Source organism: Canis lupus, chromosome 27, assembly GCF_048164855.1.
Source record: "Canis lupus baileyi chromosome 27, mCanLup2.hap1, whole genome shotgun sequence".
Classification (NCBI taxonomy): domain Eukaryota; kingdom Metazoa; phylum Chordata; class Mammalia; order Carnivora; family Canidae; genus Canis; species Canis lupus.
In genome coordinates this window covers 25,930,433-25,945,041 of record NC_132864.1, presented here as the reverse complement: position 1 = coordinate 25,945,041, position 14,609 = coordinate 25,930,433, and the positions used below count along the sequence as shown (strand labels likewise).

Below are 14,609 nucleotides of genomic sequence, written 5' to 3'. Positions count from 1 at the left end.
TGCCAGCCCAATGCTCAGACTCTCCTATGTCCCAACTCACTCCGAGGAAAAGCCAACACCCTCACAATGGCCTATAAAGCCTGTCCAGCTCCCACACCTGAGGTGGCCACTCACCCCCTTGGCTACAGCCTCCAGGCCTTCATTCTGCCCTTCCACCATGGTGGCTTCCAGTCTTAGAGTCTCTGCTGAACCCTCAGCCTGGGCCTGGTACACAGGGGCTCGGCTCCCTCACTTTCCCCTTTACAAGCAGTGCCTTCTTGAAACATCCTAATTTGTAACTACCACTGGCATGCCCTTTCTCTCTGGCTTTGCAATTCTCCATGACCTGAGCCACCATGCGGATAGTATAATTGTTGGTCTGTCTCCCTGTAGAATGTCAGCTCCATGGGGGCACAGATGGATTCCCTGGTGCTTCCAAGAATGTGCGGCACGTGGTGAAATTTACTGAACCAACAACTGAGTTTTTAGCAGTAGATTTAAAACAAACCCTAATAACCACTCATAGCGTATCTCTAACCTTCCTGGTTTTGATTTTGACCTGAAGTAGAAATACTGACAAAAATCATGGATAAAGTATAAAATCCTCAGAAAAAGTATTTCCAAAACAGCTAAAACCAGAGGGATATCCTGACAGTAAGCTCCACCTGAAATTTCATAACCTGTTTGGGCTTTTTTTTAAATCCTAAAAGGGTCCCCATCATCCCCCCACAGTCAGTTCAAGAAGCTGATGTCAGAACAGCTTTGCCAGTAGAGGTGATGTTTCCTAGATCCTTGCCATTCTCTAGCTATACTTTTTAAGACCTCACATTTGCTAATATTGCTAGTGCATACCCATTTCCTCCTAAAATACATGGATTCTGCCAGGGAGAAAGCTACAGAGTTGAGTCGGCTGCGGATGCAGGCTGATTGGCTATGCTTCCCTCTCAGCTAAGAGAGGAGTCTCCCCACGTTCACCTTGGGATTTAAACTCATGCCTCAGAAACATCACCAGCAGCCCCACCGATATTCAAATTGCAGGGACTCCCTGATCGGAGTAAACACACTTCACCGATGCTTTGGATCCTGACATGCCAGAGGCCCATGGGTGTCACATGCATACTTCTGCAGAAGGAGCTGGCTGGGGTGGGCAGCCCTCTGTGGCCTGATGTGGTCTTCATCCTCCCCATGTGCCTTGTTGTTTAAAGAGATATTTCTAGTAAGCATTGGATCAAAACATATTCAACTGTGAATGTCTCATTTAGCAAAGTACATAAGTACATCTGCTACAGAAAGATCTCTGTGTGCTGCACTCAAATTCTGGATTTTAGGAACTGTACAGTTGATATGTTATTTAAGGAAGGAAGGAAAGGAAGGAAGGAAGGAAGGAAGGAAGGAAGGAAGGAAGGAAGGAAGGAGAAAGAAAGAAAGAAAGAAAGAAAGAAAGAAAGAAAGAAAGAAAGAAAGAAAGAAAGAAAGAAAGAAAGAAAGAAAGAAAGAAAGAAAGAAAGAAAGAAAGAAAGAAAGAAAGAAAGAAAGAAAGAAAGAAAGAAAGAAAGAAAGAAAGAAAGAAAGAAAGAAAGAAAGAAAGAAAAAGAGAGGGAAGGGAAGGGAAGGGAAGGGAAGGGAAGGGAAGGGAAGGGAAGGGAAGGGAAGGGAAGGGAAGGGAAGGGAAGGGAAGGGAAAAGAAGAACTCCATCTGCATGCTAATTTCCACACTAAGTTTTTCTGGGGACAGGTAGTTGTGAAGGACAGAACTCCCAATCCAGGCTTGCCTCTTTGCTTTGCCCTGAGTGCAAACTTGGTCATGTTCTTCTACCCAGCACACGAAATGCTTAGGGCAGTGTTTGACATCCAGGCAGCCATCACCATCTCAAACTAAATGGAATTTCTACTAAGCAGACACAGAAAAAATCAGGGAGAATTAAACAGCAACGATTTGAAAGATCACAGATTGCCAGCCTGCAGATCAGGGGGTCTAGCAGCCGTACTTCAGCTTTCCTAACATCTAGTGATTAGCAGATGCAAAAGGACTGGGTCATTCCAGTAAAATGCAGCTGTTCCGAATTTTTCTTGGACCGATTCTTCTTACCTTAAAACCTGAACGATGATTTAAAAAAGGAAAATCAGTCCTGTCCTAATAAAAGTATTTTCATGCTCCTTGAAAGCTGTCTCAAATCTCTCCAATGTCCCATATACGCAGAGAGGGGTAGAGGCTACACAGCAAGGCAGGTGGCAGCCCCCACCTTGGGTCGGGTCCTACAGGAGGGGCCAATCCTGGCTGCGGGAGGCCAACACAGAGAAGAAGCCAGCTGAAAAGGCTGTCTGCTGGTAGGTTTTTAAGTAACAGTTTTTCCCTCTTCAGTGTCTGTCGGCTCTGGGCAGCACTTTTATTAGGAAACCCAAATTGGTAATGTGCAAAATCAGTGTCCCTAACTTTTCCTGAGTTCCCTCACAGTGGGTTGCCTGTTGCTGCCCTGGCCTTTTCAATTGAAAATCCAATTAGCTGTGCTTAGTCAAGTGTTTATCTCTGCTTTTGGAAAGTTTAAATGGATCTTTAACTCTTTCCCTCGCTAAAAGTCTCCACAAAGGCAAGGATAATTGATGCAGAACTGAATGAGGCCCCAAGTTTTCCTTCTCCATGGTGGCTGGCTGCTCTCGCTGGAGAAAAGTTTTGTACAAGATAAAATGGGTGGGGGCCTGACTCTGCCACTGTCAATCACAGGCCCTCACTTCCAAACAAAGTGGGAAGCAAAAAGGGAACACAAAGATTGAAACCAGTTTCCAGGTTCAGATTCCCCTTGTTACAACCAAATGCAAAGGTGCTCAATATGCTATAACTTAACCCTAGCTTTTGAGGAGAGAGTCACATAGTTAAAAAAAAAATTTTTGTGGATTTTAACCCTCTATTATGTTTTGAGACACAGAACACTCCAAGCCATACTTTTATAAATTAAAAAACTTGATTGGCAACTCTGGTCTTTGAAATTAACAAAAGAGTAATCCTAAAATGTTTTATTCTGTGTTGCTTGTGTGTGTGTGTGCGCGTTTCACTATGTCTGTGGTCTTACGTAATTTTTTAAAATATTTATTTATTTATTCATGATATACATAGAGAGAGAGAGAGAGGCAGAGACACAGGCAGAGGGAGAAGCAGACTCCCTGCCAGGAGCCCAATGCAGGACTCGATCCCGGGACTCCAGGATCGTGCCCTGGGCCAAAGGCAGGCGCCAAACTGCTGAGCCACCCAGGGATACCCATGGTCTTACATAATTATCGATTCTTTTTTAATAGATACCGAGTAGATATCTGTGTTTATCTTTGTTTCTATAGAAACTGCTCAAAAATCTTTTTTGAAAGGTAATAGTTTCTATTTTTCTAATGTAGTCTTTTTATAATGAAAGATATACTTTTGTTTCTAAAGCCCATAACAAGTATATTTCTTATGCCTTAACCCCAGATGCCAAATAGAATTTATGCGCTTTCTATATAAATGTTCTCAGAAATCATGCTAAATATATGAGAGCAATGTAAGAAATATTTAAGAAATCAAAGTGAAAAGTAAAAATTGAAAAGGAAAGGAACCAGAATGCAAAGAAAGAAGTAAAATTGTTTTTATTCAGAGACAAGATTCTCTATGGGGAAAATCCTAAGAATTCACAATGTGAACATACATGCGTGCACATACACACATCTCATAGAATTAATAAACTAAATTCTCGGCAAGATTCCAAGATCTAAGATCACTGTGCAAAAATCCATTCTATTTCCATGTACTAGTGATTAAACAGCCAAAAATGAAAATAAACAATTTCATTCAAAACAGCATCAGAAACATTAAAATACTTTGGAATAAATTTAATGTGACAAAGAGCACTGAAAACCACAAAGCAGAGTTGAGAGAAATTAAAGACTACCTAAATAAGCAGGGAGATATTTCATATTCATGGATCAGCAGACTTAATGTGAAAGAGGCAATTCTCTCAGCATTGATTTGTAGATACAACATAATCCCTATCAAAATCCCAGCAGGATTTTTTTTTTTTTGCAGAAATTGAAAATCTGATGCTAAAATTCATATAGAAATGCAAAGGGGGATCCCTGTGTGGCGCAGCGGTTTGGCGCCCGCCTTTGGCCCAGGGTGTGATTCTGGAGACCCGGGATCGAATCCCACATCGGGCTCCCAGTGCATGGAGCCTGCTTCTCCCTCTGCCTGTGTCTCTGCCTCTCTCTCTCTCTCTCTGTGACTATCATAAATAAATAAAAATTAAAAAAAAAATAAAATAAAATTCTAAAAAAAAAAAAAAAAAAAAAAAAAAGAAATGCAAAGGATCCAGAATAGCCAAAAACAATTTTGAAAAGAAAAAGAAAAAAATAAAAGAAGTGGGAGGATTTTTATTTTCTGATTTTAAAACTGAACAGTAATTAAGACAGTGTGGTACTGGCCTAAAGCAAAGATCAATAGAACAAAATTGAGAGTCCAGAAATAAATCCTTCAATTTATGGTCAATTAATTTTCAACAAGAGGGGGTGGGGTGGGGTGGAGGCGAGAGGAAGAGAGAGAATCTCAGGCAGACTCCACGCTGCAAGGGGGAGGAGGGCAATAGCCTGCCGTGGGGCCCAATCTCACAGCACAGAGATCTTGACTTGAGCCGAAATCAAGAATCAGACGTTTAACTGACTGAACCACTCTATACCCCAAGAAATGTTTTTCAACAAATGTATTCAGACAATTGGATATTCACATACAAAAAACAAACCAAACACACACACACACACACACACACACACACACAAGGGAGAATTTTAAACCCTTACCTCACATGCAAAAATGAACTCAAAAATCAACCAAAGGCTTAAATGTAAGAGCTAAAATGATAAAACTTGTAGAAGAAAAGAAGAAAATCTTCACAGCATTCAGTTAGGCAGAAAGTTCTTAGATATGACACAAAAATACAATATTTAAAAATGTATAAATTAGGTTTCATCAAAATTAAAACTAATTTCTTAAATGGACAAAAGATTTAAATAGGCATTTCACCAAAGAAGATATAAGAAGGCTAATTAACATAAACATGTTCAGTGTCACTGTTAGGAAAATACAAATCAAGACCACAGTGAAGTAGCAGGTCATACCCACGAGAATGGCTATGACCAGAAAGATAATAGCAAGCATTGATGAGGTGATGGTTAAGCTTGGGACCCTCATAAATTGACAGTGAGAATGAAAAGTAGTACAGCCTCTTTGGAAAACAAGAGCAATTTCTTAAAAAGCTAAATATGAATGTACCAGATATCCCAGCAATTCCAAAATTCCTAGTTATATACCTAAGAGAGACAGAACATATGGCCACACTTGCACGTGAATATTCAGAGCAGCATTGTTTATAACAAACAGTGGGAATAATCTATATGGGTAGCAAAATGTGTGGTCTATCCATATGATGGAATGTAAATTCAGCCTCAAAAGGGCGTGAAAGACTGGTATGCACAACATGGCTGACCCTCCAAAATCTGGTGCTAAATGACAGAAGTCAGATGCAAAAGACTACAGGCTATATACAGCAGCTTTCCACTCACATGAATGGGAGTCAGTGTTATAAACTGAGATGATCCTCTGGCAAGTGATGTAATATTACATCAGCCATGATGTTCTTCGAACATGAGGGTAACATTTGCATACTTCATGAGTTAAGTACCTACTTTGGAGTCTCCTTAAAGTCAGAAACACTGCCCTTGGGACACCTGGGTGGCTCAGTGGTTGAGCATCTACCTTTGGCCCGGGTCATGATCCCAGAGTCCTGGGATCAAGTCCTACATCGGGCTCTCTGCAGGGAGTCTGCTTCTCCCTCTGACTATGTCTCTGCCTCTCTCTGTGTCTCTCATGAATGAATAAATTAAAAAAAAAAAGAAAGAAACATTGCCCTCTAATTAGAGTGGGTCAATAAAAAGAAGAGCTAAGTAGCTTGCTAAAGACCATGCACCTCACTTGCATATTATGAGATTACTTCAGTATATCTTACAGAAAGAAAATAGTAACGAAATCTTAATCAGTACTGATAACTTCTTTTGACTGTCTTTCAATAACTAGCATCCCTTTAAAACTATTCTTTGGATAAGCCAAGCTAAGAACACTATGTCAATACTGAAATGCGGAAGCTTTACTGACAGCAAATTAGGAATCAGCATGATTGACGTCTGTTAAGACATACAATTTCTGTATAAGGAGGAGAAGGAGGATAAAGCAGCCTGTCACTTGATTATTTTTACTCTGAAAACTGGCCATTAAAAACAGAGAATTAAGCATTTATCCTACTATATCAGTTTTCTATTGCTTTGTGACAAATCTCCACAAACTCTGTGACTTGAAAACAGCACCAATTTCTGAGCTCACTGTTCTAGAGGTCAGAAATCCCAGTGGTTGGGATCCCTGGGTGGCTCAGCGGTTTAATGCCTGCCCTCTCAGCCCAGGGTGTGATCCTGGAATCCTGGGATTGAGTCCCACATCGGGCTCCCTGCGTGAAGCCTGCTTCTTCCTCTGCCTCTGTCTCTGCCTCTCTCTCTCTGTGTGTCTCAAGAATAAATAAATAAAATCTTAAAAAAAGAAAGAAAGAAAGAAAGAAAGAAAGAAAGAAAGAAAGAAAGAAAGAAAGAAAGAAAGAAATCCCAGTGGGCTCTGCTGGGTTTCCTGCTTAGGGGCTCGGAAGACCAAAATCGAAGTGTTGGCAGGCTAGGGATTTATCTAGAAGCTCCGGGGGGATCTACCTTCAACCTAACTCAGGCTGTTTGCAGAATTCAGTTCCTATGGTTGTAGGACTGTGGTCCTGGCTCAGCTCCTAGAGAACACCCACAGTCTTCTCACATAGTCCCCTTCACCTGCAAAGTTGGGAACTCTGTGCCTAATTGTTCTTGTGGTTTGGTCTCTCCTCTTCTGCTGCCAGTCTGAGGAAATTCTCTGTTTTCTAAAGAGCTGGTGTGAGTAGATTAAGCCCAACCAGAACACAGCCTTGATTTCCTGTATAAAATTTCTTTCACTGGGTTGCTCGTGGGAGTAATGCTGGGAAGCCAAAGCCATAGGAGTTGCCTTCAAATTCAGCCAACCACACCTGCCTTTCTTACATGAACTATATTTATTTTTAAGACTGATTTTATTTATTTATTTATTTATTTATTTATTTATTTATTTATTAAGATTTTATTTATTTATTTATGAGAGACACAGATAGAGAGAGAGAGAGAGAGAGAGAGAGAGGCAGAGACATAGGCAGAGGGAGAAGCAGGCTCCATGCAGGGAGCCCGATGTGGGACTCAATCCTGGGACTCGAGGATCACGCCCTGGGCCAAAGGCAGGCGCTAGACCGCTGAGCCACCCAGGGATCCCCTATTTATTTTAAAGAGAGAGAGAGCACACATCCAAGTAGGAGAGAGGAACAGAGGGAGGGGGACAAGCAGACACCCCCCCACCCAAAGCAGAGTCCCACATGGGGGTTCAAACCTATGACCCTGAGATCATGACCTGAGCCAAAATCCAGAATCAGATGCTTAACGGATTGAGCACCCCCTACATGAATTATATTTCAAGGCAACCAAATAGCCTTAGTTGATGAGCAGAAGTAATAAATATGGAAGGAATGGCATAATTAGAAAACCCCCCATTTGGCAACTCCCTAAAAAAATTAGCGATTTAGGCAGCTAGCATCAATGAAAATGAAAAAAACCACAGATGACAGCTTAATGAGGAACTGCAGAGCTGACCACACTTGAACCCACTGTAGAGACAGGACTATAGAGCAACACCTACCTGTCACGTGCCTCCTGCCACAAAGTACACAGCACCACCTGTGCAGTACTCTTGCCAAAAAAAGTCAAACCAATCTAAAAAGCTATTAAAGCTAACTTTCAGTTTACAGGAAATACAGAAAATAGAAGCGCAATTTAAATGATCTCATGAAGAAGCGAACAGAAAAATCCAGAATATGGGACATTCTGCAGTATAACTGACCCAGTTTCTTCAAGAAGGTAAGGGGAGGTGAAGGGTAGGGTCACCTGTTCTTGATTAAAAGAGACATTATTACTAACTACAATATAAGAACAATATTTGTATCCTGAATCCAACAAAACAAGAGTAAAAGGATACTTTGGTTAATCAGAAAAAAATGTGACTATAGACTCAGAATTACAGTAAGAATCATCATTAGATATTAAACCAAGAGTCATCGTTTTCATTGATTGGGGTAATGATTAAGGTTGTATAAGAAAACATTTGTCGTTTTTAGAGATGCATATAGGGCTGAAACTGTCAAAAGGGCTTGTAATTTGCTTTAAATATTTCAACAGTTACACAGAGAGGGGATGGATGAGGCCAGTACAGTAAAATGTTGCAAAATAATGAATCTGGGTGATATATATGTATGAAGGTTTATTAGTCTACTTTGGGGCATGCCTAGAAATTTTTACAATAAATACAATTTCATTTGAGAGCTTTCATTCACAGAGCATCTGCTGAGAACCTATCACTGCCTTAAGGGCTTCACAGGTACTATTCTGATCCCCACTTTTATAGATAAGAAAACCAATATAAAAAAAAAAAAAAAGAAAAGAAAGAAAACCAATGTAATATCAACCAGTTTGGGGTGTAGCCAACAGATCAGCCAGGCAGCCGTCATCTCAACAAAGCCTCAGAGGCCAAGTGAATGAAAGATTTCTACCCTTTCCATTTCACAAAGCATTTCTACGCATGGGCTATAGCATGAGCTGGGAGGCAGTCTCCCAAAACTACGTGGTAACCATAGCAAGGAGGAGAGTGGAAGGTGCCAGAAGGCAGAAAAGAGCTGACAGGAAAGGGATACAGGGAGGAAGGCAAACAACAGAACCACCGAAAAGCAACAAAGGGTGACATGTGGAGATGGTCCTGGAAAGGGGCAGATGGAACAGACAGGAGAGACAAAGGCGGGGAAGAGGAGGTGCTGAAAACTGGAAGACAGGTTTAACCCCAACACCAGTCACCTTCCCTTCTGCCCCCACCCCTAACACCAGCCAGAAAGGAGAAGGCCACAGGGCAGGAGGAGGGGCCAGACAGACATCAAACTGCAGCCTCGCCCAGACGCAATTACAGAACTGTGTTTGGTGAGGTGACCATGTGCTCTTCTCTCCCCCTCCCGCCCCCCGAGCAGTCCCTGTTCTTGCCTGTGACCTTCCAAGTTCAGATTTAGCTTCCCCAGAACCACTCTGAGCTCACAAAGGGGAAGGAAGGGAAAAGGAAGAAATTACTTATTCTTCTAAGCAATTCTTAAATTCTTTAAAACAGCTTAATCGAAATAGAATTCACAGGCCGTCAGTGCCCCATGAAGCTGCTCTCACGGAAGAACCCATATGGCTGGGGCCAGGGCACGAGGCCACTTTCATACCAGTCAGGCACTCAGGTCAAGGGCATGCAGGGCCAGCTTATGGGTATAAGGCTTGGATCAAAACAATAGGAAAGACATGCCTGGGGGCCTGCATGTGTGTGAGGAAAGGGGTGAGGGTCAGAGAAAGAATCCTTGGTGCATCTCACAGTCCGGCATAAGAGCTCAGGACACAGCAGGTTTCCACAATCCTCCAGTATGCCCTAGTAATGGGGAACCACCTGCTCAAATTACACATCAAGAACACCTTCCTCCCATAGCAGCATTATTTATGATAGCCAAAAAGTAGAAATAACCCAGACATCCATCGACGTCTGCAAGGATACACATCCCGTGGCAGAGCCATCCAGTGGAAATATTGCAGAGCCTAAAATGAGGTCCCAGCACATGCTACATCATGGATGATCTTAAAAATAATCTGAGATGAGCCCATGCAATGGCCACTTATTGGCTGATTCCATCTAGGAGGAGTGCCACCATGAACAAATCCACGGAGGCAGAAATTAGATTGGTAGTAGTTAGAGGTGGGGGTGGGGGGGAGTGCTAATGGGTATGGAGCCTCTTTTGGGAGGTGCTGAAATTGTTCTAAGGTGAGGCTGTGGTGTGGGTTTGCACAACAAGTCTGTGAATGTGCTAAAAACTACTGAACTGTATTCGTGAGAGGAGGGTGTTTTATGCTATGAACCACAGATCTTGATAAAGCTGCAGATCGATTTTTTTTTAATTTTTATTTATTTATGATAGTCACAGAGAGAGAGAGAGAGAGAGGCAGAGACACAGGCAGAGGGAGTAGCAGGCTCCATGCCCCGGGAGCCCGATGTGGGATTCGATCCCGGGTCTCCAGGATCACGCCCTGGGCCAAAGGCAGGCGCCAAACCGCTGCGCCACCCAGGGATCCCCAGATCGATTTTTTTAATTGAACTCTTGTTATTGTGATAGTTTTATTTTCTGTTCTCTATTACAAAAGCAGACGCACAGGGGAGCCCTTATTTACACAGATGACAGCCCAATGCCATGAACACAGAGAGAAGCAGCAATTAAAAAAAAAAGAGAGACGAAGGTCAAACTCTTTCAACTTTGGTTCACTCACCAAATCCCAATGATTGGGATGAAATATTTCTAGGTAAGCTAAGGGCCGTTGGCTCTCCACACATGGTCCTCAGAGCATAGACGGGCCACACTCCATTGGCCTCTCTGGAACATAGCAGCCAGCTTCTGACCACTGTACTTCAAGGGTTACCAGAGAAACTACATCACTTTGCTAGATGGCTAATTTTTGTAGGCTAGATAAAAAATTTACCAAATCCAAAGACTTTCTGCATCAGTTTCTACTTTACTTGAACACAAGAGAGCATCATGACTCTTTCTAAAGAAAAAAACAAAACTCTATCCAGCTCTTCCCAGGTGACCCTGTCTAAAGCACATTTTATATTCACTGTTGCCCTTCCAAGAGCCTTTAGAGAATGAGCAGAGAGGGAGAATGACAAATCAGAACAAGCCATCTCACCAACCTGAGTCTATGTATCCTTACCTGTAAACAGAAGGGCCACCCAGAATTCCCGCTAAGGATATCCAGTCTCAAAGGGATCAATCTGCGTCTATGAATCACGGAGACACAACTCAATGCATAAACTGAGTTCCAAGAAAATTTAATACAACCTTGGTTTCTTAAAATTTTAATAAAGTGATTTCCTCTAGGATTAAAATAATTTAAAAACTATGACATAGTTTCTCGGCAAAACTTCTCTGAGTAATTCTGAGAGGCAAGTAAGGAGCAAAGGAAGGAAAAGAGCCTCCAATTCTCTTATATTCAGCTAAGGTGATTTCGTGTAAAATCTTAGAATTATCTCTTTATCACATTACTCTGGGCAGATCAACAATTATAGCCAGCTGGCAAGGCCAAACGATGAATCTTATCCTAGTTGAGAACAAAATATTGTTTAGGAAAATTCCTGGACAGCAGGAGATGATTTGGGGGCATAAGAAAAAGAAAAATATGTAGACTACAGCTCTTACCTAACCCGGCAGGCAGTCACCTCTAAACAAATCACCAGCCCTTCAGAAGCCAGGTGAAAACACAATATTCCATTGCTTTGGAGGCCTTGAAACCCCACATAAAGCAATTCCTGCTCAGTTCTCATTTCTCTAGGCACTAACTGCTGGTAATCAGAGAGCATGCCTATACATCCACACACTTGCACGGGCCAGGACCAGCACTGACCAGGGCTGGGTACCAGCCAGAGGGAGATGGATCTTTGACCCCTGTGAACACAACAGGGGAGTCCTAGTGACCTACTAAGTAAGACTCTGAATGGAGCCAGAAGGATAAGAGTAATTGATATGGAACTAACAATGACAAGCAGCATGCAAAGACTAAAAAGCCCAGGAAAAAGTGATGAGATCACATAAGCAAGCCCCACACTTTGGAAGGAGCTGGCCAAACACAGGAGTGCAGTATGTTTATGAAGACACAGGCTTGGGCAGCCAGGTGGCTTAGCGGTTTAGCGCCACCTTCAGCCCAGGGCGTGATCCTGGGGACCTGGGATCAAGTCCCATGTCAGGCTCCCTGCATGGAGCCTGCTTCTCCCTCTGTCTATGTCTCTGGCCTCTTTCTCTCTCTATGTGTGTCTCTCATGAATTTAAAAAAAAAAAAAAAGACACAGGCCAAGTCCTTGGCCAACTCACAGGCCAACTCATGAAAAGTACAGTGAGGGCAGCTAGGGACCTCAAAAGCAGATCTGAATGGACAGTGTTTCTCTCTGGTTACCAACTACCCAATCCTTTGACTTTGGCAACCCCCCAACTGCTTTAAAACCTCAAATCAAACTAGTCTGTTTCCCAATAGCTTATTCAAAAGATACATTACTAGGGATTAAAGTAACCATGCAGTATCTTATTACATGAAACCTCCTTCATCCCCAGCTGGAGCTATAAAGCACAAAAAGCACTAGGGGGCTGCATTTATACATGACGTTAATGTCACCCGGAACCACTATGGAACTTATAGTTATGCCAGATGAGTAAGTGGGACATGCCAAATGAGTAAGGGGAACTTACCAATTTTCTGATTAAAAATCTTGTCAAAGGTGATTTCATTTCTCTCCTGAAGATACTTCTGCATCACACTCCGGATACTAAAAGAGAAGAGCAACACATTCTTAGCAGTGCAGCCTGCATCATGAGAAACCATCCCCAACATGGACAACAAATGGATGTCTTAACTCAAGGCTGCTGGTTGACCAGAGAGCCCTCTTACTGACATTCATAACTGCACAGATGGCCAACAACACCTAAAGCTAGAGGCATCATGGCTCCAGGTGGTATCCTCTCCTGTGACTCAGGGCCGACGGGACATGTGGACACTTGACTAAACATAACTTAAGCCCTTACTATGGGAAAGCTTGCCGTTAACCCTACTGTTTCTCAAAATCCACACAAGAATACGCACATGTGACACATACTGCTAGTCGATTAATAAGCTTCTTTCTAAAACAAAAGCCAATGTTCCCTGGATATACGACTGAGATTTTTTTAAACCACATTTCTATACATCAACAATAAACAGCGAGAAAACATAATTGGAAGGCAGATTTCACTTACGATAAAATAAGAAGCACCAAATGCCTTGAAATAAACCCTTCAAAATATGTGCAAGAATTTTGTAGGGAAAATTACAAAATGTACTGAGAGACATAACAGAAAATCTGAATAGATGGAAAAGTACACCACAGTCATGAACAGAAAGACTTAATACTGCAAAAATCTAACATCTACCCAAATGTATCTATAAAAACTATCCAATCCCCATCACTGTTCCACAGTTTTTCACGGAACACAGAAACTATTAGATCTTTATAAACTGTATACAGAACAACATGGGATCTAGAGTAGCAAAATGTTTACAGAGAAAGAGAACATCGAGAACACGGCTTTTTATGAAGCTAAAATAATTAAGACAGGATAAACACATTAATCAATGAAATGGAATAGAGAGCACATAAACATAGAACTTTAACATATACATAAGCAAGGCAGAAAACTGGAGAAACTAGGCATCATTCAACAAGTGAACCAAAAGTGAAATATCAAATGAAAAGAGTAGAAACTCCCTATCAGACTCTGGTAGGAAAAAAATCAGCAGCAGCACCCCTTTATAAAACTTTTTAAATTAAACTAATTGAGCTATAATCTATCTATATATATATGTATATATATACAGTTAAATGCATATTTATGTGTACCAATAGATGAGTTTTTCCACATATGACTACTATCCAAGATATAATATATTTCTTTTTAAGAGATATTTATTTATTTGAGAGAGAGCATGAGTAGGGAAGAGGGGCAGAGGCAAAGAGAGAAGGAGAAGCAGACTCCCTGATGAGCAGAGAGCTCCATGAAGGGCTCGATCCCAGGACCCTGGTATCATGACCAAAGCCAGAGTCAGGCGCTTTATTGTCTGAGCCACCCAGGTGCCCCAAGATGCAGAATATTTCTATCACCCCACAAGATACCCCTTTGTAATCAGTCTCCCTGTATTCTAGGATCCAGGCAAATAGTGATCTCCTGTTAATTCAGATTACTTGCTCCAGTTCTAGACTTTTAGATAAATAAAATTACACAATATGTTGTCTTGTGTGTCTGGCTTCCTTCACTTGACATAAGCAAGCTTCCTCCATACTACTGTGCACATAAGTTGCCAAATAGTATGTCATTGTAGGAATATTCTACCATTTGTTTATCCATTCATCTGTTGATAGATACTTGGGTTGTTTCCAGTTTGGGGCTATTATAAATAAACCCGCCTTAAATATTTGTGCGTAAGTCTTTTTATGGGCACGTGTTTTCATTTCTCATGGGTAAATATCTAGGAGTGAAATTGTTGGTCATATGGCAAATTATATTTAACATTATGAAAAACAGCTGAATCATACTCCAAACTGTGATGTTACATTCCCACGAACAATGCATGAAATCCCAGTTGCCCCATATCCCTTGCCAACACTTTGGTTGTCAGCCTTTTCAGTTTTAGCCACTCTGTTAGGTAGTGCAGTAGTAGCTTATTTTAATTTGCATTTCTCCCAATGAATAATGATGTTGAGTATGTTTGGACATTATTGGATTACTGGAGTGCTTACATCTCCTGTGAGGTATGCAGTGAAAGCTCTTGCCTACCTTTTCATTATTTGTCTTATGACTCAATTATAAAATTTCTATGTCCTGGAAACA

The 14,609-nt window shown here is 41.6% G+C and overlaps 1 protein-coding gene across 9 annotated transcripts in view; it reads right to left on the bottom strand.

The window, feature by feature from the left end:
- The window catches only part of GRK3 (G protein-coupled receptor kinase 3), a 132,004-nt gene that overhangs the window by 94,695 nt on the left and 22,700 nt on the right, over nucleotides 1–14,609 (bottom strand). For 7 of the 9 annotated variants that reach the window (XR_012019399.1, XR_012019398.1, XM_072803008.1 and 4 more), the window contains exon 2: nucleotides 12,438–12,514. Coding sequence is in view for 5 of the 9 variants with exons in the window: in XM_072803008.1 (XP_072659109.1) it covers nucleotides 12,438–12,514 (77 nt within the window). In the remaining 4 variants the exon portion in view is untranslated. Of the gene's footprint in view, nucleotides 1–10,911; nucleotides 10,979–12,437; nucleotides 12,515–14,609 lie in introns of those variants that run through there. The other 2 variants (XM_072803009.1, XM_072803006.1) reach the window with 2 other exon arrangements.